This window comes from Theropithecus gelada, chromosome 6 (assembly GCF_003255815.1).
Source record: "Theropithecus gelada isolate Dixy chromosome 6, Tgel_1.0, whole genome shotgun sequence".
NCBI classification, from domain to species: domain Eukaryota; kingdom Metazoa; phylum Chordata; class Mammalia; order Primates; family Cercopithecidae; genus Theropithecus; species Theropithecus gelada.
The window spans coordinates 132,452,500-132,477,397 of NC_037673.1; the positions used below are offsets into that span (position 1 = coordinate 132,452,500).

At 48.6% G+C, this 24,898-nt stretch overlaps 1 protein-coding gene across 3 annotated transcripts in view; it reads left to right on the forward strand.

The window, feature by feature from the left end:
- The first annotated feature begins 4,047 nt into the window (after positions 1 to 4,047).
- The window catches only part of TGFBI (transforming growth factor beta induced), a 34,265-nt gene continuing 13,414 nt past the window's right edge, over positions 4,048 to 24,898 (forward strand). For all 3 annotated transcript variants that reach the window (XR_003119974.1, XR_003119973.1, XM_025389265.1), the window contains exons 1-7: positions 4,048 to 4,444; positions 9,002 to 9,100; positions 18,971 to 19,035; positions 21,249 to 21,409; positions 21,765 to 21,929; positions 22,187 to 22,333; positions 24,331 to 24,472. Coding sequence is in view for 1 of the 3 variants with exons in the window: in XM_025389265.1 (XP_025245050.1) it covers positions 4,311 to 4,444; positions 9,002 to 9,100; positions 18,971 to 19,035; positions 21,249 to 21,409; positions 21,765 to 21,929; positions 22,187 to 22,333; positions 24,331 to 24,472 (913 nt within the window). In the remaining 2 variants the exon portion in view is untranslated. The remainder of the gene's footprint in view (positions 4,445 to 9,001; positions 9,101 to 18,970; positions 19,036 to 21,248; positions 21,410 to 21,764; positions 21,930 to 22,186; positions 22,334 to 24,330; positions 24,473 to 24,898) is intronic.

The window sequence follows — 24,898 nt, forward strand, 5'->3', positions numbered from 1 at the left end:
GCTCGTAAGCTATTTAACTGTAGTTAAATAGCTGTAGGCCTGTGCATACAAATCACCTAGGGATCTGGTAAAAATGTGGATTCAGTGGGTCTTGGGAGGTTATAAGATTTCGCATTTCTTCACCAGAGCTAGAAAATAAAATAAATAAATAAATAAAAATGTTTTTAAAATTTCCACATTTCTAACAAACTCTGGGGTTGTGCCGATGATGCTGTTTTGCAGATCACATTTTGAGTGGCAAGATTGTGGAAAATCCTTGAGAAATCAGTCCAAAATCCCCTAAATGGTACTACAATCATGCCTTAATGTTAGCAAACTGGGATGTTTCTTACTTTTATTTGTAACATGGAAAAAATAATTACTGTATATGAAGTACCATTCTAAGTTCTGTGTGTTATACAAGGGATGGCAATTTTCTCCCAAATTTGATTCATGTCTTTTCATTTGGATATCTCTTGCCAAAACTTACCTTTTTTTTTTCCTCCCTAGCAAGTCTTGGGGAGCTGAATTTTAAGAGCTCTTTATTTAGCTACATGTGGCCTCTGAAAATGATTTTGACTGTGTCTTCTGTCTCCACAGATGCCCAAGCATCACCAGGAACTTTAGGGAGTATGGAAAAGGCAGGCCTGGGGTCAGCTGGGCTGCAGATGCCAGCTCTCCCACCAACAGGCCCAGACCAGTTTCTTTCCTAGGTTTATTTGTGAAGAACTTGTTGGAACTACTAATTTATCATGATGCATAAAGCTTGTTGTCATGCCCTACAGGGTTATTTTCAAAAACTGAACTGTTTTTGGTGACCTTTCATGTGCCACAGAATGTAAAAGCAGTCATTTTTTAAAGTGCTTGAAAAAGTCGAGTAAAGATTCTTCCAAGCAAGCCTCACTTTCTCCTGTTTAGATTGTTTAATCTGGAAGGAAAAAATTCGTTCTCAAATGACAGGGCTTCTGGTGCTCTGTGTTTGCCTGGTTGGCTCTGGGTCATCTGGGGATGGAGGGTCCCTGCTCCCACCTCCAGCAGCATCACTTTTGTCTCCAAAGAAGCAACAACCTCAGGTGGGAGAATGTTTATACTCACAGGATTCTGCTTTTCATGTTTGAAAGAGGGAATGGGTGGTGGGTCATGGAGGTGGGATTTTTAAAAAAATATCTAAACCGTAAATAAAGTATTACTGCAATCTCTTTACTGAGCTCATGGAAAAACTCAAGTCATCGAATGTTAGCTTTGCAGACTAGAGAAGTGAGGTCCAGTGAACTTGCTTGACTTGCCCTAAATCTTGCTAGAGAGAGCTGGAACCAGATGGCAGGGCTCCTGGCCTCTTACATACAAGGAGCATTTTTCCTAGAAACTGCAATGCAGCCAAATTCTACTGGTCTCAGGGGAAACTTGTTCTGGGAGTCAGCCTGAGCTTGAATCCCTTTGGGTTCTTCCCATTATCCAATGCCAAGCTGTCATGCTGAAACTGAGAAATGTTTTGCTTTCAACAAGTGAAATGAGCATTTTCAGATAATTATTTCTGTAGTTTCTCAAAACTATCATATCATTTAATTGAACCCTACTATATAGAACAATTACTGGGAGAGATAATAATAATAATAGCAATGCATATTTATTGGCCATTTTAGTCGAATTGTATCATGTAATCTAGCTTAGAGTCCTGTGAGGTGGGTTTTATTATCCTGTCTCTGAGGTTGAATAAGTTGTCCAAGGCCACACAGCTAGGAAGTAGTAGGACTGGTATTTGAACCCATCTTCTCCTTTTCTTCCCCTTCCTCCTCCTCCTAATCCTCTCTTCCAATACCTGCTCCCGAAGAAGCTCATCCAGTGCATGATGTTAGCTACCGCCTGCTCGTGATGGTGACTCAAATCTGCATCTCCAATCCTGACACCTGTCCTGAGCTCTAGACCTTTGAATATAGCTCCCTCCTGTCCATCCTTCCTGGAAATGAAGGTGGCTGGCTTGTCATGCATAATGTGAACACAAATGGAGCACTCTCCTCACACACCCAAATGTGCACCTTCACCAGGGTGCCCAACACAGGCATCCCTTCCTGCCAGCTACTTCCTAACCTGAGCCTCGAGGTTAGCTCTACTCCCCTTCCCTAACCCTGCATGCCCAAGGGGTTTCTAAGTCTAATCAATGCTGCCACTGAAATATCCTATACACCTGTTCCCTCCTCTCCACTAGCTTGGTCACTCCCCATGCAGGCCCTCAGTTGCTTCATACTCTTAGTAGGCAATTCCTCATCCAGTGCCCACACCACTCTGCTTCCTGCTTCCCCTTGCTCCTGTCCCCTCACTCTCATTATCCCTCTCCTTCCCCCTTCCCACCTTCTTCTATTAGAGTTCTAACCTCTCCAAGCCCCTCTTGTCTTTCCCTGGCTTCCATCCTAAATCACCCCTTCCCTTCTCAGGCAAGCTTCTACACGCTACTCATCTCTCCATCAAACCACCATATTGAAGCTTCGGATATCTGCTCTCCACAGCCAAGTCCCCAGTGATCTCTCTGCTTCTGACACAGTGGACGCCATTCAGATCTGTCTTGCTGGCAGCAATCCTCACTTTGAGCAGCGCTCTCCTACTAGGACACCCGTCCTTGACTACAACCCCACATTCCCCACTTCCTGGACTCTTCTGTCACTGGAGGATGACTCCCAGGTGTGAATCTTCATCCCACGTCCCTTGCTCAAGCCCCTGATCCTCATATCCAGCTTTATCCTCACGGGATGCTTCACCAGGATGAATCGCAAGCACCTCAGACTCAGGGTGTCCCAAACCACTCACCTACCTGGCAAGCCTGCACCCTGCATGTGCCTCATCCTGAACGTGGCGCCATCACCTGCCACAATATCCAGACCACAAACACCCTTCAATATCCTTGACTCTCCTTTCTCCCCCTGTGTACAGTCTGTATACAGACTCCAAGTTCTACTGAGAATATTACCTCCTACCCACCTCACATTTGCCCAGCCTTCCCCATCTCTGCCTCTATCACCATAGTTCAAGCTCTCGCATGGTCCCTTCCTGGTTACCTGTTCTTCCTGCCTCCTTAAGCCTGCTCATGACACTGGCCATGTCACTTGCCTCCACCCATCACCTGCTAGGCTCTTAGCTGGAGTCTGGGCCCTGCTACCTTCCTTCCCTTCTTCCCCACCCTTGACTCCACCTCCCTGTGCTTCAGTCAACCAGATAACTTGAGTTTCCTGAATGCATGCCTCAGTTTACCTGGTTAACTCCTTTTCAACTTTGAGGCCTCAGAGCCAGCATCACCCTGTCAGGGCCAGGTGCCTCTCTCAGCTCCCAAAGCCTCAGCTACTCTTCATGGAACATCATTGGCTTGGGTTGTGGATTTCCCCAACTTGGAGCTTTTTCACAAAGGGCTTAGGTCTCACTCATTCTATTCATCCATCTGTGTCTCCCCAGGGCTAGCAGTGTCAAGTAATTGATGGGTCATTAATAGGTGCTTGGGTGAGTATTACCTCTTTACCATGTGACAATTTGTTTACCTGCCCTGAGCTCCTCCAGGGCAGGACTCTTGCCTTTGCAGCATGTATCTGGCAGGTACTGTTGCAGAGATGTTTACTGAAGGAGGGAATGAGTTAGTACCAAGGTGAGGACCCCACCCTTCCCCACGGGCTCCAAAAGCAGCTTAGAGCCCAACAAAACCTGCCCCACATTTTTGGCGTTTCTGTGGATCACACGATTTACTCATCAGTCTTTCAATGAGCTTGACAGGTGGGGTGGGGGTGGAGGGATTAGAGATTGAGGACCTGGGGAGGGGGGCCGGCTCCTGGGTTGCAGAAACGAGTCTGATGGGCCACAGTGTTTTGGGAATCAGCACTGCCTCCCCTCACCCCTCCCTGCAGGGTTCTGTAGCCTCAAGATCAGTGAGGGCCCCCAGCATGCAGGACTCAAGCCCCAGAGACAGCTGTCCCTCAGTCCCAAGGTCCCCATTTGGAAGCAACCACAGGAGGCCTAAGGGGCCCATACCCTTGGTTCGAGGGAGCCTGTGGCGAGAGAGGGAGGGAGGGAGTGAGGGCTGGCAGTGTGGGCGAGGGCTGGGAAAACTGTGAGCACGGGCACAGTGCAGAACAGGGTGGGTGCCCAGCGCAGCCGGGGGCGCGCGGGTTGGGAGGCGCCAGGCGGCCCGCCCTTCATGCACGGGCCGGCCCAGCTTCCCCGCCCCTGGCGTCCGCTCCCTCCCGCTCGCCGCTTACTTAACCTGGCCCGGGCTGCGGAGGCGCTCTCACTTTCCTGGAGCTGCCCGCTCGGCCGTCTGTCGTTAGCTCGCTCGGTGCGCGTCGTCCTGCTCCATGGCGCTCTTCGTGCAGCTGCTGGCCCTCGCGCTGGCTCTGGCCCTGGACCCCGCCGCGACCCTGGCGGGTCCCGCCAAGTCGCCCTACCAGCTGGTGCTGCAGCACAGCCGGCTCCGGGGCCGCCAGCACGGGTAAGCCGAGCCGCCCGGCCAGGGGCCGCGGAGGGTCAGGTCGTCGGGGCTCGGAGCGCACGCCGCTGGGGGCATTGAAGTGGGCTGGGGGCTCAGGGAACAAAGCCCGAACTAAAAGCCGGCAGCGTGGAGCGCTTGGACACCAGCCCCGCACGCGGTGGAAGGAGAGAGGGAGGGAAGTGCGGGACCATGGAGGGAAAGCGGTCGGCCGCCGCTTTGTAGAGGAAGTGAGTAGGGAAGCGGACCAGAGATCCTCAACTCAGGCCAAGAGCCTGAGACGGATAGCGCTTTCAGCTTCTGCTCCCAGCCACTGGAGAAAGGGGGAAATGGCAACTCTTTGGCCATAATCACCGTGGGAAGGTGCCGAGGGCAAAGCTCACCCAGCAGTGCACCTATTCCAACCCAGCCAGGCCCCCGGCCAGCGACTCCAGACAAGAACCTAGGCCACACAAGGTGGCAGCATCCAAGGTGCTCCAGGCTCCTGTGCACCTGGCCAGGCCCTGCACTCAGATTCTGCTGGCACCCGACACTACTCTCTGGGCAGAGCAAGGGCAGTGTGGCACTTCTTGCCCTGCCTGATGAAGAGCAGGAGAATGCACTGGGCCCTCACACACACTGTTCAAATGGGGAAGCTGAGTCCCAAGTGGTTCCACTTTCCCACAGTCCTGAAGTGTGCGCTGGAACCAGGATTGGAGTCTGTCTTAAAGTATTAGCTGGGTTTGTAGATGTAGGACACTATCATTGCAGGAATTCCTTTGAGACACTGAAGATGTGTTGACTTTAGGAGACAAACTCAAGCAGGTCTGATCTGATAGTGGCCCTAACACAGACCCAGGCAGAGGCAGGCAACATTTCTACATCAAAAACCAGGCCACACCTGCGTCGCACTTACCCAGGTTTTGCTGCAGCTTCCAGCCTACCTGGTTGCACCAACTTCTTTTTCACAACTAGGTACAACTATATATGAGTAGAATCTCATAGTGACTCCTCAGAGGAGTCCCCAAATACCATCAGGGTCTGGCATTCACACCCACAAGCAATGCCCAGACCTCCAAGAGACTGGGCAGATCTGCACTCAAATCAAAATTTATTGGTGGGAGTGATAGAGTTGACTTCATAGGCCCTGACTGTCTTGGCTCCTTGCACTAGGAGTGCTCTTGGTACCGGTACAGGCTGCCCCTTGTAGGGCATAGTTGCCCTTGTTTCTTCTGCTTGTGGCTTTATAGTCTAGGCCTTTCAGGAGTTTGGGACTTTGGGGGAGAGGACCTGCTGGAAACACATCTGGCCACCCTGCAGAGTGAAATCAAACCAGGCCTGGCTGCAGCGTCAACACCCTCCTGGAAACAGGAGAACACTGGGGATATCCTGGGGTCTTTCTGGAAGTGGGAGAATCACCTTTGACTTGGGCAGTGTGCAGAATAGAGTGAGGGGGGATGTCAGAAAGATGAGAGGAATATGAGGCTCAACATCAAAATGCGAGCAACTGGTATTTTTATTGTCTCTGCCCACCTCTCCGTTGGTCTCTCTGCCTTTCCTGCCAATGAATTGTGTTATGTTAGGGTGCCTCAATCTGCTTTGGAGGTTTCTGTTTCTTCTGTATCTTCACCCTAAGTCAGGAGAAGATCCTTATAGCATGCCTTGCAACAGTGTCACTTGTAAGGGCATCTCTCTGCACAGCCACAGTGAAGGATCCTCAAAGGTGTGGAGGGCTTTCCATCAAGAGCCATCTTTATAGCAAACATCTTTCCCTTCAGAGCCCAGAAGAGTGGTGACCAGCTGGAAAATAAAGTTTTTTTCTTAAATGCAGATGCTCCTGATTATGAGTTCCAGATATTAGATCAACTTCCCCACCATACCCCTGCAGGCAAATCCTCTTGATTAGCTTCCTGCAGCATAGCTGGAAAGGCCTATTGTAATCTGTGATGGGCAGAGTAATCTAAGAAGTCACAGGAGCACCTCTCTCCCAGTAGAATCTGGATGCGCACGCACATGAACCATAGCACAATGGTTGCAGGCACAGTTGTATTTACTATGATCTAACTGTCCCTGTTAATGCCACAGGGCTGCCTGGCCTGGCACACATGGGTGTGGCACCTCGTGCAAATGGATAACGTTGTTCAAGCTCCAGCCTTTCATTCAAAGTGGAAACTGGTATAAAGGGAAGGAAAACTTTGCTATTTTAAGGAATTGTAGCGTGCTGCCTGATACGAAGGAAGAAGTAACAGCTGTGCCTTGCTTGTGCGCAGCACTTGATGGCCACTTTTGCTTTCGTCCTCACCACAACACAGCGAGATCTACTGTTCATGTTCCCATTTTACAGGTGGTGAAACTGCAGCTTAGTGAGATAGGGTGTGACTTAGTTCAGAAACAGAATGCTGTAGGGAGAGTAATAACTATGATGTGGTCTCTTGACTCCCAGCTATATCTGTGTTGCTATAGGGAAGGGGAAAAATAATACTGAAAGAGAAGTAAAAATACGATCACACTTCCAAACATCAACAACCAAAAACTGAACTGAATTTCCTGAAGCACTTGGTTTTCAAATCTAAGCTGAACATCAGTGCTGTTATTCTTGAGGCAGAAGGCCCAGAAGTGACTTGCTCATTTCAATTAAGCTTCAGCATAAATTTCCTATGTACACAGCCCACCCACACTCCTCGATGTGAGAAGGAGAGGGTCACAGCCGCCCCCAGCCTCTGCTGCTGCCACAAGGACAGCAGCAGTGGAAACACTCAGCAAAGGAATGTTGGAGCCACATCCACAAGAGACTTACTGAAGATTCGCCAAACGCCTACGGAAAGTTGCAGGGAATTCATCGACAGTAATTGTTTCCTGCTTGGTCAGATTGAAGAGCTTCTGGGATTCTATAACAATAAATAGGACCGGAGGCTGGATTATGGCCAGCAAGGACTCTTCAGGGGTTGTTCCAGGACTGTCTAACCTGTGAATCCTAGGCAGCAAACAGAAACCAGGTATTCAGAAATCGGGAGGATTTGGTCAGTCCCAGCTAGGACTAGGGAGGCACAGGCCTCTTCTGGCTGTGGTCCCTTCTCCAGCCTTCACTTCTCTTGCCCCCAGATCCTTACATGCATTCACTAATGCTCATTGTCCCTCCTGGGCCCACTCACTTTCACCTGTTGAACAAAAAACTGGCCAAGAGGTGACAGTTATATCACCGTAGAAGAGACAGGGCAGAGAAATGAAGGGGCTGAATGGACTCCCGCCCAGAAGCCTGACTCTGAATATTTGAGAATTGTTTAAGTTCCTGCAGAGGAATCATGATGGGGACAGTAGGTGTAGTTCTTACTGCAATATTGGTGTCTTCTTAAAAAATACGCCGCACATCAAGTGATGTCTGTGGATGGCATTTTTAAAGTAACAGGGAAATTGATGTTAAAGAAATACTTGACCCTTTGGGTGATATCTGAAGTTCTCTGAGCTAGGAGGTCTTGTAAAAGCCCTCAGTATTGTTTGTTTTCTTTGCTTTCGCTGACTTGTGATTCAGTCAGATGCATGCCTGCCTCAGGCTCAGGAACATCAACCTTCTCCTAACTGTGACCACCTATGTAGTCCTAGGGGCTCCTAATGAAGCTTTCACAGTCACCTGGCCTGAGCATGGTTTGGGTCAGGACTTGGTATATGTGAATAAGATACACAAAATCAAAATCCTATGGTTCTGGAAAGGCTTCTTAGCAGAACCCCCAGGCATTTACACTCTGCTTTTTCACAGGGTCCCTGAGGATTCTTTGGATCTGGGTAGTTTGGGGAGCAGTATTATCAACAAGTTCATTTCACGCTCCTTCTACACCCTGCTTGGATGCTAGGCCCCATCTAGAATGTGAACAACAGAACAAGGTAGAACACTTGCCCTCAAGGTTCTGTTGAGTGTTAGATGCAGAGAAGAGACACCCCCCACCTCCCTGCATCACTTATAGGAATTCTGTTTGGAACCCAACATCAAATAAGGACTGCATCCACTGCCAGAGGATGGAAAGCAGCATGTCATCTGGGACATTGGAGAAAGGCTGTCTGGGTGAAGTGAGACCTGAGCTGGTATCTAAGTAATGAGCAACTGAGAGTTAAATGGGAGAGCATCCCCTATCCTATCAGGGTCCTGACAGCAACCAGCCATGCTTTAAGCCAGCTATAAAGCCTCTGGTTTATTGGATGGACAGTAACAACGGCTCGTCTTTGGGAGCCAAGCAGCTGGTTCAGGGATGCAGAGCGTGTCTGTGTGGAGAGCTGCCTGAGAGATGCTTTCGTTTACATTTATCAATTGCCCATGTCGAAGAAGGATACTTACATGAAGTTACATCAATGTATAAGACAGTTTTTAACAACTTTTGCAGGGGAAGCTTTCATGGGGGGGCTGATGGGAATCTAGGTAAACAGAACCAAAGTCTAAACCCAAGATATCTGCAGTACCAAGACTGAAATGACTGTCTCTCCTCTATCTCTAGAAAGTTCTGGTGACCCAAGGAGGCCAACATTGTGGGAGTCATTGAAGTGGGGTGGACGTGCTGATCATCTTCCTAACTCTGCTGCTTCTGTTTTCAGCCCCAATGTGTGCGCTGTGCAGAAGGTTATTGGCACCAATAAGAAGTACTTCACCAACTGCAAGCAGTGGTACCAAAGGAAAATCTGTGGCAAATCAACGTGAGTATTGGTAACCATCCAGGAGACCAAGTTGTATATATGCTGGCTGCGGTTCCCCGGGGCCTGGGCCAGCCTTCTAAAAGGTCAGGCTGCCTAAAAAGCCATGAAGATGCATGTGCGAACGTGTCTGGGACCTGCGTGCTGGGGAGTGGCATTTTTAGGAAGCTGGCCAATTTTGTTTTGCATTTTTAAGGCTGCTGACAAGACTTGGAGACATTTTTCAGGGCTGGTTTGGGTTTGCAAGAAACATGAAACACTGTGTGTGTGTGTGTGTGTGTGTGTGTGCACGCGTCTGTGTGTTTTTCAATCCTCACAAAATAATACAGATATGCAGTGGACAAGCCACCAGCATGTGACTCTGGAAAAGAAAGCCCGTTGGTGAATTTGTACTAAAGAACACTACCTCTATCTTACAGTCCTAAGGTAACCACCCCAAAAAAACTTAGGGCCCTACATACGCACATTATGAGCCAGCATAGCATATAGTATTTGCACAGACTTCCTGATTCAAACCCTGGCTCTACCTGGGCCAGTTAATTCATCTTTAGAACTCTCCATTGCTTTACCTGAAAAGTTGGTATAACAAAGGACCCGCCTTATGAAGTTGTTACAAGGATTGAATGAAATAATGTACATAAGAGACTGAATATGGTGCCTAGCACATGTCAGTGCTCAATAAATGCTAGCTACTATTATTATTACCCTAGAATTTGCAGATCTAGACCACACAAACAGAAGTAAGAGTGCCAACGGGGTGTGGACCAGCGTGGTTACAACAGGGCTTGTTGACATCTGTATCAGCAAGGAGGGAGGCAGCTTTTACCCCACTGCCCAGCTCCCTGGTGGAATCAGGTACATTTTCTAACAATTCTGGGGAAACCTAATCTGTTTTGGCACTAACTGTCAACAGATCTCAAAGCTGGCTCTCTCCTACAGTTAGGAAGATGTGTGTGACAAATCTCCTGAGCCACTTGTGAGGGCCTGACCTTCCTCCTATCTCCATACATAATGGGACAATTAAGAAACTCTAAGCCACTATCTTGAGCACTTTCCAATGTTAGGGAGTTCTAAGTTTATTGTTGTGACATTGCTTTTGAGCAGACATCTCCTCCAATTTAATAGCCAACTGAAAGAAGAGATAATGCTCTTTCCTTAAACTGTACGAGGAAATAAATATCCCATTGTGTGACCCTGATCATATTAGGCAGCTAGCAATCCTAATATGAATTGAGGGAAGTTGGGATTCATGGCAGAGCTGGGGAGATACCAGCAGACCCCGGGACTGTCCAGGGCAGGTCCGTGGCAGCTTGCTCCCTGCCTGATCAAGAGCCCAGCCTGCAAGCTAACAGTTGAGTGCGCTAGGAGGACACACTGCCAAGATTCAGTGAACAGATACCCAGCAATATTCTTGCTGCTAAGAACGAAAGGAGACTATGCAAATTATATACCACCCCTTCTTCCATGATGCCTGACTTAAAAAATAAGAAAGAAGAAAACCTTTAGTGCTGATTGATTTTCTCCCATATGTGTATATTATCTACTCAGATTAACAATTAATTACTTAATTAAATGCAAAGCCAGGCCTCACCTAATTGCTTCTTGGAAGGTGACCAGAGCACTAGTGCCAAGCAAACAACTCTTCTATATCTCAAGAGCCCTGGGCTTCAGAGGACCATCTTTTTTGTTAGTTCAAGTTTCTCTGAAAATGGAGACCCATTTATGATGACAAGCTGGCTACAGGGTAGCATCTGCCACACTGTTTCGGGGGTGCCCCTGGGCTGGCATTTGCCCATCTAGTTAACAATAGCTTGATAACATTCTCCGGCAGTGTCCAGCCTGACAATACTGTCAGTGATGAGTCGCCTTGGCTCTTGTACCTGTATCTTTGTGTGCCAGGACAACGCACAAGAAGCAGAGCTGTGTGTTGCCACAATGTTCCTGATGAGCGGGTCATCCCCTCGGGGGCAGGTTTGGATATGATAATGTGATGATGTGGTGGTACAGCTCCCTCACCCAGTGAGCACAAGGGGAGTCCTCTGGGAAAAGGAAGACATGTCTGGATGAGGTGGGGAGATGGGGTTCAGAGTGGACTCAATCCCAGCTATTGGCCTAGTCTCACAAAGCTGGAAGGATATGACATTCACATTCAACTCTTGAATGTGGCCATTGTTTTGAGCAACTTCAAAAAGAGAAAATGAAGATAGAAGAATATTATTTGATATAAAACTTCTAGGACAAGAGAGACCCTTCCTGGACCATCACATGCAGTATTAGGAAGGTGGAGCTGACCTGGAAAAGATCCAGAGAACTCAGAGAGAGGAAGAGGTGGAACCCATCTCTGTTCTTGTAGAGAGCTGAGTAAGGAGAGTGGCTTGGCAGGGCTCCTGTGTACCTGAGACCAAGACCAGTGAGAAGGCTACTGTCTGACCACCATTCGGTCAGAATTCAGTGCTGTGGGTAGTCAGGTGGGAAGGGGAGAGGGCTGTGCTGACTGGAGTTGATGGCATCCTGGGGAAAGCAGGTCCCTAGATGCCTTTAGTTGGGTGAGGACCAGACTGGAAAATGGGAGCACAGTAGTGGTTGGAGCAAAAAGGACTGTCTCAGCATGGGGTCCATAGGCAGTTGGAATTTTCTCAGCAAGACTCCAGAGAAGGAGACTGGAGCAGAGGTGTACGTTGGGACGAAAAGGACAGAAGTATCATGGGGTAGGAGGCAGCTCAGGTCATCAAGCGTCCCAAAACCAGAAGGAGAATTTCACCTTGGAAGCAGACAAGGGGTACCAGGCATACAGGGGAAGACTTTGTGGTAAGAGGTCACACAGAGACACAGGAGCCGACCTGGTGAGACAGGAGCCTGGAGCCACCTGCCTGCTTTTGTGAGGCCCTGAACTCCACTGCTATCATCAGGTGAAGCTCTGTTGCCTGCACACAAAAGCTTTTCTGCATTTACAGAGAGAGAAGGGCCTGAGTCTCTGGTGCAATGCGTCAAGCTGATATATGGACTTTATTACAGGAAGTGGTTACCAGTGGGTCCCTAGTTAGTGGCTTTTATTGTGAATTTTATTGTTCGGAAATTCAGTTTAGCATTTATTTCAGATCCTAAAGAGCACTGGAGTGATACAATGGCTAATCAAACAAACAGGACTGTGGAGGGCAGACAGTCAGCATCCCCCTCTGTGATTTCAGGCCCTGGTTTGATTAGTAGCCATAAAATTTTTTACATGTGGCACTTTGAGCAAAGGTGCAGGAAATTGTGGTCAGGAAGCCTGGCTGCCTCTCGACAGGCCTCCTTTGTGCTAGCCCCAGGGAGAGGAGGCCTATTTAACAGCCAAGTCCAAGTTGACATCATGGGGCTGGAATAGTCATAGCAGGAGCTCAGACATCATAAACGTGGCATAGGGAGGGCTGGTGGAGGAGCTAGTGGGTATGGGTGGCAGCTATTCATTCCAAAAGTCTTGAAATTGTTTCACGAGCAACACATTTCACAAGTGCAAAGGCTTTCTCTGGAGCCAAGACGGGATGGCAGAGCACTCCTGTTTCTCTAGTAGCAAGTGTTGCTTTGCCCACGGGCAAAAATATTAGTACTTCTTCAGCACTGCATTAATGCTCAGAGATTTAACTTTTAAAGAGATCAGCTTTTCCATCAGCTGACAGGGCTTTTTCAGTAGGTGTCTTTCTGGGCAGGGGACCAGGGACAGCTGATGTGAAGCTAAAGAAGAGCTGTCTTTTTCCTCCCTTATATCCCACAACCTTGGTCCCAAGAGGAAAAAAGAAAAAGATGGTGGGAAGCCATCCAAGAAGACCTCAGAGCCATACTAGCGCCTCCTTTCCTGTTTCACATTTCTGGGCAGCCAACTGGGATCTCTTGAATAGTCTGCTCTGGGGGCACTGAGATTGGACATACACCACACAGCAGAGATCGACCAAACGCCTCTGTTGGGCAGTGTTTCCTAAAGGTTCTGTCCCATTCTGCAAACTAGGAGGCTGACTAGCTGACAAGGAATTTTATTATGTTGGGTTTTTTACATGAACCTATGTGCCACCTGGGGTAAGGCCCTGTAGTAGGTAGAAACATGACCTCCAAAAAGTGTCTACATCCTAATCTCCAATCCTGTAAATATATTCCCCTACTGGAAAAAGAGACTTTGCAGGTGTGATTAAGTTAAGGATCATAAGAGGGGGAGATAATCCAGGATTATTTGGTGAGTCTAATATAATCATCAGGGTACTTAAAAGAGGGAGGCAGGCTGGGCGTGGTGGCTCACGCCTGTAATCCCAGCACTTTGGGAGACTCAGGGGAGTGGGTCACGAGGTCAGGGGTTTGAGACCAGCCTGACCAACATGGTGAAACCCCCCCTTTAATTAAAAAAAAAAAAATACAAAAATTAGCCAGGTGTGGTGGTGCACACCTGTAATCCCAGCTACTCAGGAGGCTGAGGCAGGAGAATTGCTTGAACCTAGGAGACGGAGGTTCTAGTGAGCTGAGATCGCACCACTGCACTCCAGCCTGGGCAACAGAGCAAGACTCTGCCTCAGAAAAAAAAAAGAGGGAGACTGTGGGATCAGAGTCAGAGAAGACAATGTGATGATGAAAGCTGACGTTTGAGTGATGCAACCACTAGCCAAGGAATTCAGGCAGCTTCTAGAAGCTGGAAAAGATAAGCAATGGATTCTTCCCTACAGCCTCTGTAAGGAATGCAGCCTTTGATTTTAACCCCATGAGGCCTATTTCTGACTCTAGCCTCTGGAATTGTAAGACAATTTGTATGATCTTAAGCCACTAAGTTTGTGGTAATTTGTCACAGAAAGCAGTGGTAAGCCAACACAGGCCTTATTTGTTGAGTTATAGCTGCATTTTTCTTTATTTCAATGTATTTTTATTCATGGTCTCATGTAGGACATTGCTTTCAATGAAGTTAACATAGCTTCAACTTTAAAGTTTATACCTGGAGTTTCTTTAGAAGCTTCACAACTGACCACTTAGTAAACAGTAAGCATCTGTTAAGTGCTTCTCATATGTTAGTTCATTCAATTCTCACAATCACGCTGTAAGATAAATATGATTATTAGCCTATTTACAGATGAGGAGACAGCTCAAAAGGCTTATGCAACCTGGTCAAAGTCATTCACTGGTAAGCTGAGGAGGTCTGTCTACTTCCCCTTGGCTGCCCCCAGGGGGTATCAAGCCTGGCAGTTAGTGTCAGTGACTTGGGAGGTGAACAAGAGAGCAGGCCTGTAAGACCTGGCTAAACTGCCCCAGGTCTCTCTCTACAGCCTCAAACCTATGGCTGTGGGTCCCAGAGACAAGGCCTCCTCAGGGTCAGAGAAGGATGCCTTTGGCTCAGAGTCATCAACCTCCAGGTTGCTCACCCCCTGCTGTAAAGGGAATCCCCAAGACTGCTTATCAGACAAGGAACTTGGGAACTGAGGAGACACAGTCAGCCTCCAGGAGCCCTGAAAATGCCCTCACATGCTGCACATAGATTACCACAAATAAAGTACATCCACGTTCTGAAGACTCTGTCCTCATCACTAACCAGGCTGGCCCCGGCAAAAGCTGTAGTGGTTGAGGCCTTTGGTGGTAGACAGTAGGTTAAAGCAAGCCCTGATTTTCTATTGGGAGGCTTCAGAATCAGCTCAGCCATGCTTCCAAGACCAGGAGGGCAGAAAGCAAACCATCCCAGGCAAGCAGTCTATGGGCCATGTCAGATGTCTAGACGTCATGGGTCTGTGTTTGCTCTGTCATTCCTCTTGGAAACTATGATGCCCTGCATGGTTTACCTTCAGTCACAGGTGACTGGCCTACAGGGCCATTCCTTGCTCCAATGACTTCTCGAGTCTAGTTAATCCCCAGGCATTTACAGCCAGAGCAGCGGGCCAAATCCGTGAAGTGCAGTGGTTGTTTTAAATTATATTAACTTATTGGAAACCTATTTTAGGGAGAGAAATCTCAGTACTTCTCTCTATCCAATCATGAATAAAAATGTTAGAGGGACTGGTGGAGAGCCTCCCAGACATCCCTACACATAGACTTTGGGTTGACATTCTCTTTGCACCCTCCTTTACACTTTCTTCTAAATTAGGCACCTTCCCTAATTTAGGCACCTTCCCAGTACTGGTCTGTGACCTGTTAGGAACCAGGTCACACAGCAGGAGGCGAGTGGGGGAAGCGAGCTTTACTGCCTGAGCTCTGCCTCCTGTCAGATCAGCAGTGGCATTAGACTCTCAAAGGAGTCTGAACACTATTGTGAACTGTGCATGTGAGGGATCTAGCTTGTGCGTTCCTTATGAGAATCTAACGCCTGATGGTCTGAGATGGAAGAGTCTCATACCAAAACCACTCCTTCCACCTGCCACCATCTGGGGAAATATTGTCTTCCACAAAACTGATCCCTGGTGCCAGAAAGGTTGGGGACCACTGTCCTAGGGGATCTGCTTTTTCTGACCTGAGTTTTTTCTTTATTAGACTATGTCTGGCTGAGGAGAAGCCTGAAGCCTTTAATCAGAACAGCTTTGGCTGATGAGATTAGATTCAGAAACCAACAGATTGGGCTTTTCTATGCAGGGAAGCCTAGGAACTGGGGGGCTCCAACTGGGAAGCCCCCTATTGTTTCCATCCTTTCCTATGTTCATCCTGGAGGGATGGCATCGGACCCATGCCCCTGTGATTGCCCCCAGCCCATCCAACCACAGCATCTGTGTTCTCCCTGGGACCAGGGCCAGGTGGTGTGGCACACTGACCTCAGTATAGGGAGAGTGGAAGAGGCCACTGTCAGCCCAGAAGATTTTGGTCAAAGTTTTCTGAAATCTTCTCAGCCTTCAATTCACAGCTGCTTTCTGCTGCTCTGGGGCCATGCAGACCAGTTCAGAAAAGAGCTCGTTTATTGGGGCAGTTGGAGGCAGGTGGACTGCCAGCTTTGACACCTTCTCAACCCACAGGCTGCTGCACCGGGGCTGAAGGCGTTGCTAACCCCTGTACACTTAGAGAGTGGCAGAGATGCCAGACTGGGCAGCAGGAAGGCAAGAGGATTGAGAGAGAGCTTCCTGGCAGAAAGCCACACTCGGTTAACCAGGAAAAAGCCCTTGGCGCAGGAAGACTCAGTGGCCTGAGAGACTGAGCCTTGGTTGTGGGGCGTGTGCTGCATAAGTCATCCATGTGTGACAGTAGAGTGTAGTCCAGCCACTGTGGGACACGGGTGCTGAAAGCCCACATGGAGAGGAACAGTAAGTGCTGAAAAGGGCTAGCCTTGATCACTTTGGAGACACCCCCTGTGTCTTCTAGATGACAGACTTTCCAAATCTGTCTGCTGTCCCCCAAACACGTGCATTTTCAAGAGCAGTGGAAAAAGGATTGGACTTGATGGAATGCAACAAGAGTCCTAGGTCTATTACCAACTACCTATGACCTGAAGAAACTCCTTCACCCCTCAGAGCCCTTACAGCTTTCTTTCTGATTCTATCCTGAGTTATTCTACTCCAAGCTGAGACTTTTCTGCTTAGATCTATCCCTTCCTCCTAAACCCCCAACCTCCATTTCTCCTGGTGTCATTCTTTACACACCCTTGAACATACACACACACCTAGCCAGAGGAACCAAAGAGTTAATATTTGAGGAGTTGGTTTTCTTTTGTCCTCAATGAAATCCTGGTGAGGCCACTTGAGCTGTTCAGCAAACTTGTGGTTTTTTGGGGATGGAACTCAGAAGCCAACAGTATGGAAAAAGAGTCTTTGGCCAGCTTGCCCAGGGGCTCCATGCCATACAGAGTACTGCACCCGTGTGCTCAGGGCGCCCTGACATGAGGACTTTGAGGATAACACTATTCCTCAACTCTGCTTCAGCAACTCCATGGATTTTCACACAGACACTTTTGGAAAGAAACTAAGTTTTGGGGAACTTGACCTAATCCCACATCCCAGCCCCAGTAAGACAGCCCTGGAATTTATCACAGAAAGCCTAGAATCCCATGCATATGCATCCCTAGTCCTATGGGTTCAAGGCTTGGAGCTCTCCCTGGATTTAGCTGGGCAAGTTGGCAGACAGTGTCCTTTGGAAGAGTTCTTCTCTGTCTTCCAGAAATATTGACTAGAATTGTGAGTGTGAGATTGCAAGTAACTTTTGAAATCATCTAGTTTAACTTCACCCCATTTCATAGACCAAGAAACTGAGACCAGAGAGAGAAATGGACTTTCAAGTTCACCCTGCTAGTTACTGATGGATCACAAGCCAAATCTCCTGATTCTGGCACTGTTTCTGTTACGCCACACTGCCTTTGAAAGTGTGTCAATCAAATCTTACTTTAGTTGCAGAGGATGACTTTAGTTTCTGAAGAGAAAATTGTGAGTCAGTCAAGATCAGTCCCAAGACAATAGCCTGTTTAGCCCTTATAAGTTCAGGGATGAAATCTTAGAAAGAAACAGGATGGAAGGAGGACTGGAGAAAAAAAGCAAAAGAGGAAGGAAGGAGGAGGAAGCAAACAGGAAAAAAAAAAAAAAAAAAGAATGTGCGTAGCTTGTCACTCCTCAGTCATTTCCTGGGGGCCCATTTCTAGCAAAGTGACAGCTGCAACTCCCTGGCCACCTGAGCATCTTAGCTGATCTGTCTCTGAAACACCCCCTGGATAACAGATGAATCAGCCTTCATCTTCGCTTAACTAAGTCTTCCCTGAGACGACTCCATTTAAAAATGAACAAGAGCAGGATGTCCTGGGCACACTGAGAGCACCTTCCAGAGGCCCCTCCAGAGCCCTAAAGCCTGTATTTCTTCCCAGTCGGCCTGTTTCTTTTCTGGTGATGTCATTAAACGTCCTGTGAGAGTCCCACAGTGAGCATTTCTGTGGTAAAACCCGCTGCAATTAAAGTCTGAGTCCTTTCCTGTCTCAAAGGGCATATCCATGTAGAAGAAAGGAAAGGGAAGGACTGGCTGTTTGCATTTGGTTCCAAGCCTGTTGAGTAGAGGTCGTGCTCACTCTGCCGGTACAGGGTAGCCTTCAGCAGAACCTGGGGATTTGGTTTTAAGCAAGTCTTTCTTAGGTGTGGGCTTTCAGATTGCTTCCTTCCTTGCAATATTATTTGAAATTCTCAGTGTTTTAGGCATCCCCAGAATATTGGTTCGTTAAAACTGTGTATTTCAGATCTCCAGACAGTGGTCAATGTTTGTATATTTTCAATTTCAAACCAGGAAAAAAAGTTCTTATTGATTAATTTTTTTATTTAAAAATAAAAAGTAAGTATCTTCATAAGAGGAGTTTTGCTTTAATTTTAAAGTTTACAATTTGATTGTGAAGACAGAGAAAAACTTGATGATTGTATATATGCTCCCCTCTTTGGTTATTCGATCAGAGAACTAGAAAATCATGAGAGATTTAATGACCACTGCCTGATACACATATGTGTTTTACAGATGAGGAAACTGAGAGCCAGAGAGATGATGAAATTGGCTGGGGATGTCCCAGCTGGTCGGTGACAGTCTCAGAGCCAGAGCTGGTGCAGGCCCCTTTCTGTTCCTTCCTGTTCCCTTTCAGGAACACTCACCATCGGATTTTTCCTGTGAATAATGTTGAGATAAAATCCTTGGTGCGTTATGTTTTCTAGTCACAACATTGACTAGGCTGCCAGAGTCCTGTGTTCTCCCAGTTGGTTGGCTGTAGGTATTGGCAGCCGCCAGGAACATTCTACAGAGCAGAGGAGGCGTGAGACTCTCCTTGCTCAGGAAAGGCAGACCTATGACTAAGCAAATGACTCCTAAGAGGAATGTGTTTCACCCACCATTCCTCTTCCTTAGCTGTGGAGGTGACTTTGTGGAGAGGGGCCCGATGACCTGTGAGGAACAGTGAAGCCCTGCCTAACACAATGTATGATTGTCTTGTTACAGAGTCATCAGCTATGAGTGCTGTCCTGGATATGAAAAGGTCCCTGGGGAGAAGGGCTGTCCAGCAGGTGAATGAATCCGCCGGGCCTCGCCTGTTGGTGTGGGTGGAGGGGAATGGTGGGAGAGAGGAGTCCCCACATAAAAGGCAGCAGAGTGTGAATGGGGGCGGTGGCACAAGGACGTGGCATTCTCCCCACGTGCCCATTGGCCCCAGGCTCTATGCACGGGGCTAAGGATGGAAGCTGGAAACAGTGCATTTCCTGAGCTGCTCCTTCTGGCCTCCTTACCACACTGGTGGAGCAGACTCCAACTGTGGCCTGTCCATGCCCTTCCCGGTAGGCACAGGCTCAGGCTCAGGCTCAGGCTCAGGCTCTTGGCCTCTGCCTCTGGCTAGGAGTGATTCTAAACACATCCAGCAGGGTGGGCCTGATAGGCCATCAGTTTCTCATCAGCCCTGCTAGAGAGCAGATGGGATGTGGAAGGAGGGGATCTCTGGCGGGCTGGCAACTCCAAGCCATCCCCATCTCCCTGTGTCTAAACTTGGCCCTTTGGAGTTCAGCAGGGAAAACAGCTACAGGACAGGTGGGCTCATCCAGAGTCAGCAGCGAGTCCCACAAATGGTTGCATTGGGCGAAAGACAGCATGGCACCTGTGAATTTTATTAGAGCCTTTCTTTTAGTACCACACACAAGTGATTGTACACGGGAGTTAGTATTTTGTTTTAATTTTGAAATAGAGTCATCTCTTGGTATCTGCGGGGGATTGATTAATTATAGGACCCATTCTAGGATGCCATATCCTCAGATGTTCAAGTCCCTGATATAAAGTGGTATAGTATTTGCATGTAATCTATGCATATTCTTCCATATACTTTAAATCATCTCAAGATTACTTATAATACCAAATATAATGTAAATCCTACGTAAGTAGTTGTTATATCCTCTTTTAAATTCTTGTGTTATTTTTATTGTATTTTATAAAATATTTTTGGTCCATGTTTAGTTGAATCTGTGGGTGAAGAACCCACAGGTATGAAGGGCCAACTATATTGGCTATTTTTTTTAGTTAAGAATGTGAGACTGAGGCCTGGCACAGTGGCTCATGCCTTTGATTCCAGCAGTTTGGGAGGCCGAGGGAAGAGGATCACCTGAGCCAAGGATTTGAGACCAGCAGCCTGGGCAACATAGTGAGACCTTGTCTCTTAAAGATCATGAGACTGGGCTGGGCGCAGTGGCTCATGCCTGTAATCCCAGCACTTTGGGAGGCCAAGGCAGGCAGATTAACTGAGGTCAGGAGTTTGAGACCAGCCTGGCTAACATAGTGAAACCCCGTCTCTACTAAAAACACAAAAAAATTAGCTGGGTATGGTGGTGGGTGCCTATAATCCCAGCTACTTGAGAGGCTGAGGCAGAAGAATCGCTTGTACCCAGGAGGCAGAGGTTGCAGTGAGCCGAGATAGGATCATTGCACTCCAGCCTGGGCAAGAAGAGTGAAACTCCATCTCAAAAATCAATCAATCAATCAATCAATCAATCAATCGTGGGACTGAGACATAACAGGAAGGAGGGCAATTTGGTTGGTGCCAAGGTCCCTGGAGTATGTGATGGGAGAGGTTGGTGTGGGTGGGGCCGTGGAGGTACTGAGTCAAGTTGAGGGACAGGTGGGGAAATGGGATAGGAAAAGAAGATTGACCTTAGAAGGGGAGCTCAACTCTGAACCCTAATTTCAGACCCTTCAGAATGAATATTAAGATTTTGGTCTAAGAAACAAAAAAACAAATGAACATGAAACTCATTTTGGTCTTATAAGATCTGAGAAACCCCTTCAAGCTACTTTAAGAAATAACATTTCATTACCTGCAAATACACACAGTACTTTGGAGATTATGGTAGTCTCTCATTCTAACAGAAGCCATTAGGGAACCAGTTTCAATAAGCAGGTAAATCTGTAAGACTAGTTTGTAGTTAGGATATCTGTTTTCAATGTACATTCCCGCCTCTGTTATCTAAATGTCTGGGAACAAGAGCTTTGCTCTGCTGTGTTTATATTAAAAATCACCAATTAGTTGAGTTCATGTAGCGAGGCATTTGACTTACTGAGTTGTTTTAAGAAGGCTGTAACAAGCCTTCAGCCCCCCAGAAACAGCCTGTCTCTGGGCTTTCCCACAGGCCTCCTCGTCCTCTCCACCTGCAGATGTACTGTGCTCTCTAGCAGAGAAGGGAGGGTCTGGTTGGGTTGGACCCCCGGAGGCCATCCCTCATTCTGTCTTCTGCTCCTGCAGCCCTACCACTCTCAAACCTTTACGAGACCCTGGGAGTCGTTGGATCCACCACCACTCAGCTGTACACAGACCGCACGGAGAAGCTGAGGCCTGAGATGGAGGGGCCCGGCAGCTTCACCATCTTCGCCCCTAGCAACGAGGCCTGGGCCTCCTTGCCAGCTGTGAGATGACCTCCATCTGCCCGGGGGACTCTTATGGGGAACTGCCTTACTTCCCCGAGGGGTGGGCATGATGAATGGGAGTCTGCAGTCATTTCCTACTGTTTCGGGAAGCTATTTCCTTAACCCCTTAGAAAAGGCTATGGAACTTGAGCTAAAATATGTCTTACCAGGTTGCGTCTAATGCCCCCCTGTGCCCACTGGGCAGAAAGACTTGGGTGCTTCCTGAGGAGGGATCCTTGGCAGAAGAGAGGCCTGGGCTCACGGGGGCTGAGAACATGTTTCCCAGAGTTGCAGGGACCCATCTCTTGAACATAGAGCCTGCAGCCCCTAACTGACACCTTGTCTTTCCTCCTAGGAAGTGCTGGACTCCCTGGTCAGCAATGTCAACATTGAGCTGCTCAATGCCCTCCGCTACCATATGGTGGGCAGGCGAGTCCTGACTGATGAGCTGAAACACGGCATGACCCTCACCTCCATGTACCAGAATTCCGACATCCAGATCCATCACTATCCTAATGGGGTAGGGGATCCCCAGCCATACTGCATGGCCCTTGGTCCACAAGGAACCCACTTCGGTTCCATGGGTGGGCTGGTTTCTGGGGTTTAAGCTGTAGACAACCCTCCCCTTTGTGCCTGCTTCTCCCTGGGCCCTCTATTCCACAGCTTGTAAAACCCACTTTCTGCTACTGTGTTTGAAAACACTGTTTTCTGCTTCTGGGGCTTTGGGACTATGCCTGTGTTGTGTTGACTGCTCATCCTTGCTGCCTCTCTGGGCAGATTGTAACTGTGAACTGCGCCCGGCTGCTGAAAGCCGACCACCATGCAACCAACGGCGTGGTGCACCTCATCGATAAGGTCATCTCCACCGTCACCAACAACATCCAGCAGATCATTGAGATCGAGGACACCTTTGAGACACTTCGGGTAAGGGACTGCTCTGCATGGAGGCCTAGGCTTGGGACACATTGCCTCCCAAGAGGGGCCTAGCAGGAACTCTTCTGCAGGAGGGGTAGAGGATGTCTCCTGTAGGGGAACATAGAGCAGGTTCCCCTGAATGCCCTTGAACATGGAGAATCCATTGACCAGATGTTCAGCTTGACCTAACCTGTGAAATTCCCCATCTGTCTTCTTTATAAAGTGTTCCTTTCCTTGCCTCCCCTGGAAATGTCAGTGGTGTGTGGCTGCAGCAGCACAGGGTCCTCTGAGCCCTGGACCTGCACTGTAGCTTCCAGAGGTGGCAGTTCCCACATGGGGGACTAGAATAAATGGCCTATCAGGCTGAGTGTGCTGTGGGATCACATGTCCCCACCCTAGGACTCTGGTTCCAATCATACCCATGTTCTCTTGGAGCCCGGAACAGCAGAGAGGCCACCAATGTGGACACAGAAGTCAAGGGTCTGATTTCCAGCCTGGCTTCTGACTGCTCTGGGGCCACGAGAATATGGTTCCTTCCCCCATGCCCAGCAGGCATTTGTCTTACAACTGGAGGGGAAGGCAGGTTCCTCTTGGCAAGGGCTGCTCAGGAGGAAGTGGAGGCAGGCTGCCCTGTCAGGGTTTTTGCCTTGATTCAAGGAGAACTTCCTAACCACAAAGGATACAAGTGGGAGTGGGGTGGTCCCTCCCTAGAGATCTCCAACACAGAGAGACAAACACACTGGGGCCGGCTGGCACTAATGGGCCTCGCAGGCGCGGGTGGCTGTTAGCTGGGAGCCTGGCTCTCTAAGCTCCTCTCCCATGCTTTTCTTCTGGGTTGCTTGAAGGGCAGGGATCTGCAAGAAAATGATGTTCCCACATAGTTGGCAGCACATGAACAGCAATTGATCCCTTTGCGTTCCCTCCTTTTACTATTTAGATTTGGTAAATATTTCTTCCTTCCCTCTTCTGACCCTCCATTGTGCCCATCTTCTCTTCTTATAACACATACTTATTAGGTACCTGCTACTTCCCAGGTGGGTCTATGTTCCAGGAGTATAGAGGTGAACAAGGCAGGCAAAGTTCTATTCTCAGTGGAGCTAGTATTCTATCTGGAGAGAGACAACAAACAAATCAACAAGGTAGCCATGGGCTGTGATAATTTTTGTCAAGTGGGCAGGTAAATAGGGAGTGACAGTAGTGCAGGGAGGATTGGAAAGTCAGGGAGGTCTCTCTGGAAGAGGTGACTTTTGATCTGCAGTCTAAAGGATGAGAATGGATCCATTATACAAAATGCTGGGGCAAGAGCACACCCAGTGAAGGCTCAGGGCAGGAAGGGCAAGGAGGAGGCCAGTGGGTCAGGTCACATGTGAAGGGCATACAACGGGCAAAGGCAAGGCCAGCGTGGCCAGGCCTGATCCTCCAGGACTTGCAGACCTGGGAAAGAGTCCGTCTCCATCCTGGGAGCAGCAGGAAAGCACTCAGGCCTTTAGAAGATCCTTCTGGCAGCTGTGTAGAGAATGGGTGGTGTGATCCTTCCATGCATGGGCTCATGTATGTGATTACCAATAACTGTTGAGTGACAGTGTGAGGAGGGCTGCAAGCCATGAGTGTAGGCACAGCAGACAGACACACCTTTGTCTGGCTGTGGGATGAGGTGGGAAGTGTGCCAAGTTGACCTCCCAAAGAAATGATATTTTAGTGGAAGAAGGAATACAATCAGAGAAACAAAGAAAGAGGGAAGAGCAGAGGGGACAGCAGGGACAAAGACTTGGGGGCAGGAAGAGGAAAGACAGGTTAAGGACATGAAAGATGACCAGGCTGGCTGGAGCTCAGGCCCAGCAAGGCCCCCGGGGGTCATTGGTGAGCTTGGGTTTGGCTTCTGTTTTCATCTTGGGCTTCTGCAAAAGCCTTGAGCTCTTGCGAGGAACCAGCGAAGTTGTGTGTGCATCTTCTGTGGGGAATGCCAGAGTCTTCACGGAGTACTCCATCTTCTGTCCTCCCCGTAGGCTGCTGTGGCTGCATCAGGGCTCAACACGATGCTTGAAGGTAATGGCCAGTACACGCTCTTGGCCCCAACCAATGAGGCCTTCGAGAAGATCCCTAGTGAGACTTTGAACCGTATCCTGGGTGACCCAGAAGCCCTGAGAGGTGAGCATCCTTTGGCTCCTGCTGCTGCCTCATTTGTGCAGCTAGACTGAGCCCAGCACCTGCTCTAGTCCAAGATGGACATGCCACCTGCCATGAGGTGACCCTCAGGATGTCCACTGCAGCCATGGGCTGGGGTCATCCTATCCTGTTGCTTCAGCTAACTGTGTCTCTGCAGCAGCCACGCTGCTCTGAGGGCTGAGTACAGAATCCAGCAGCTTTTGTCTGGGGACAGCTGGACTGAAGAGAGACATAGCTAGAGACCCATAGCTGGCCCTGGCCAGAAACAGGGAGAGTGAAAGGATCGAATGGCCAAGGCCAGAGCAAGGCTAACAGGTAGAGCAACAGCTTACAGGTGTGGAGGTGACAGATACTGACACCCTTGAAATGAATTCCTCACGCCGACTCTTCACCATTCCTCTCTGTGGC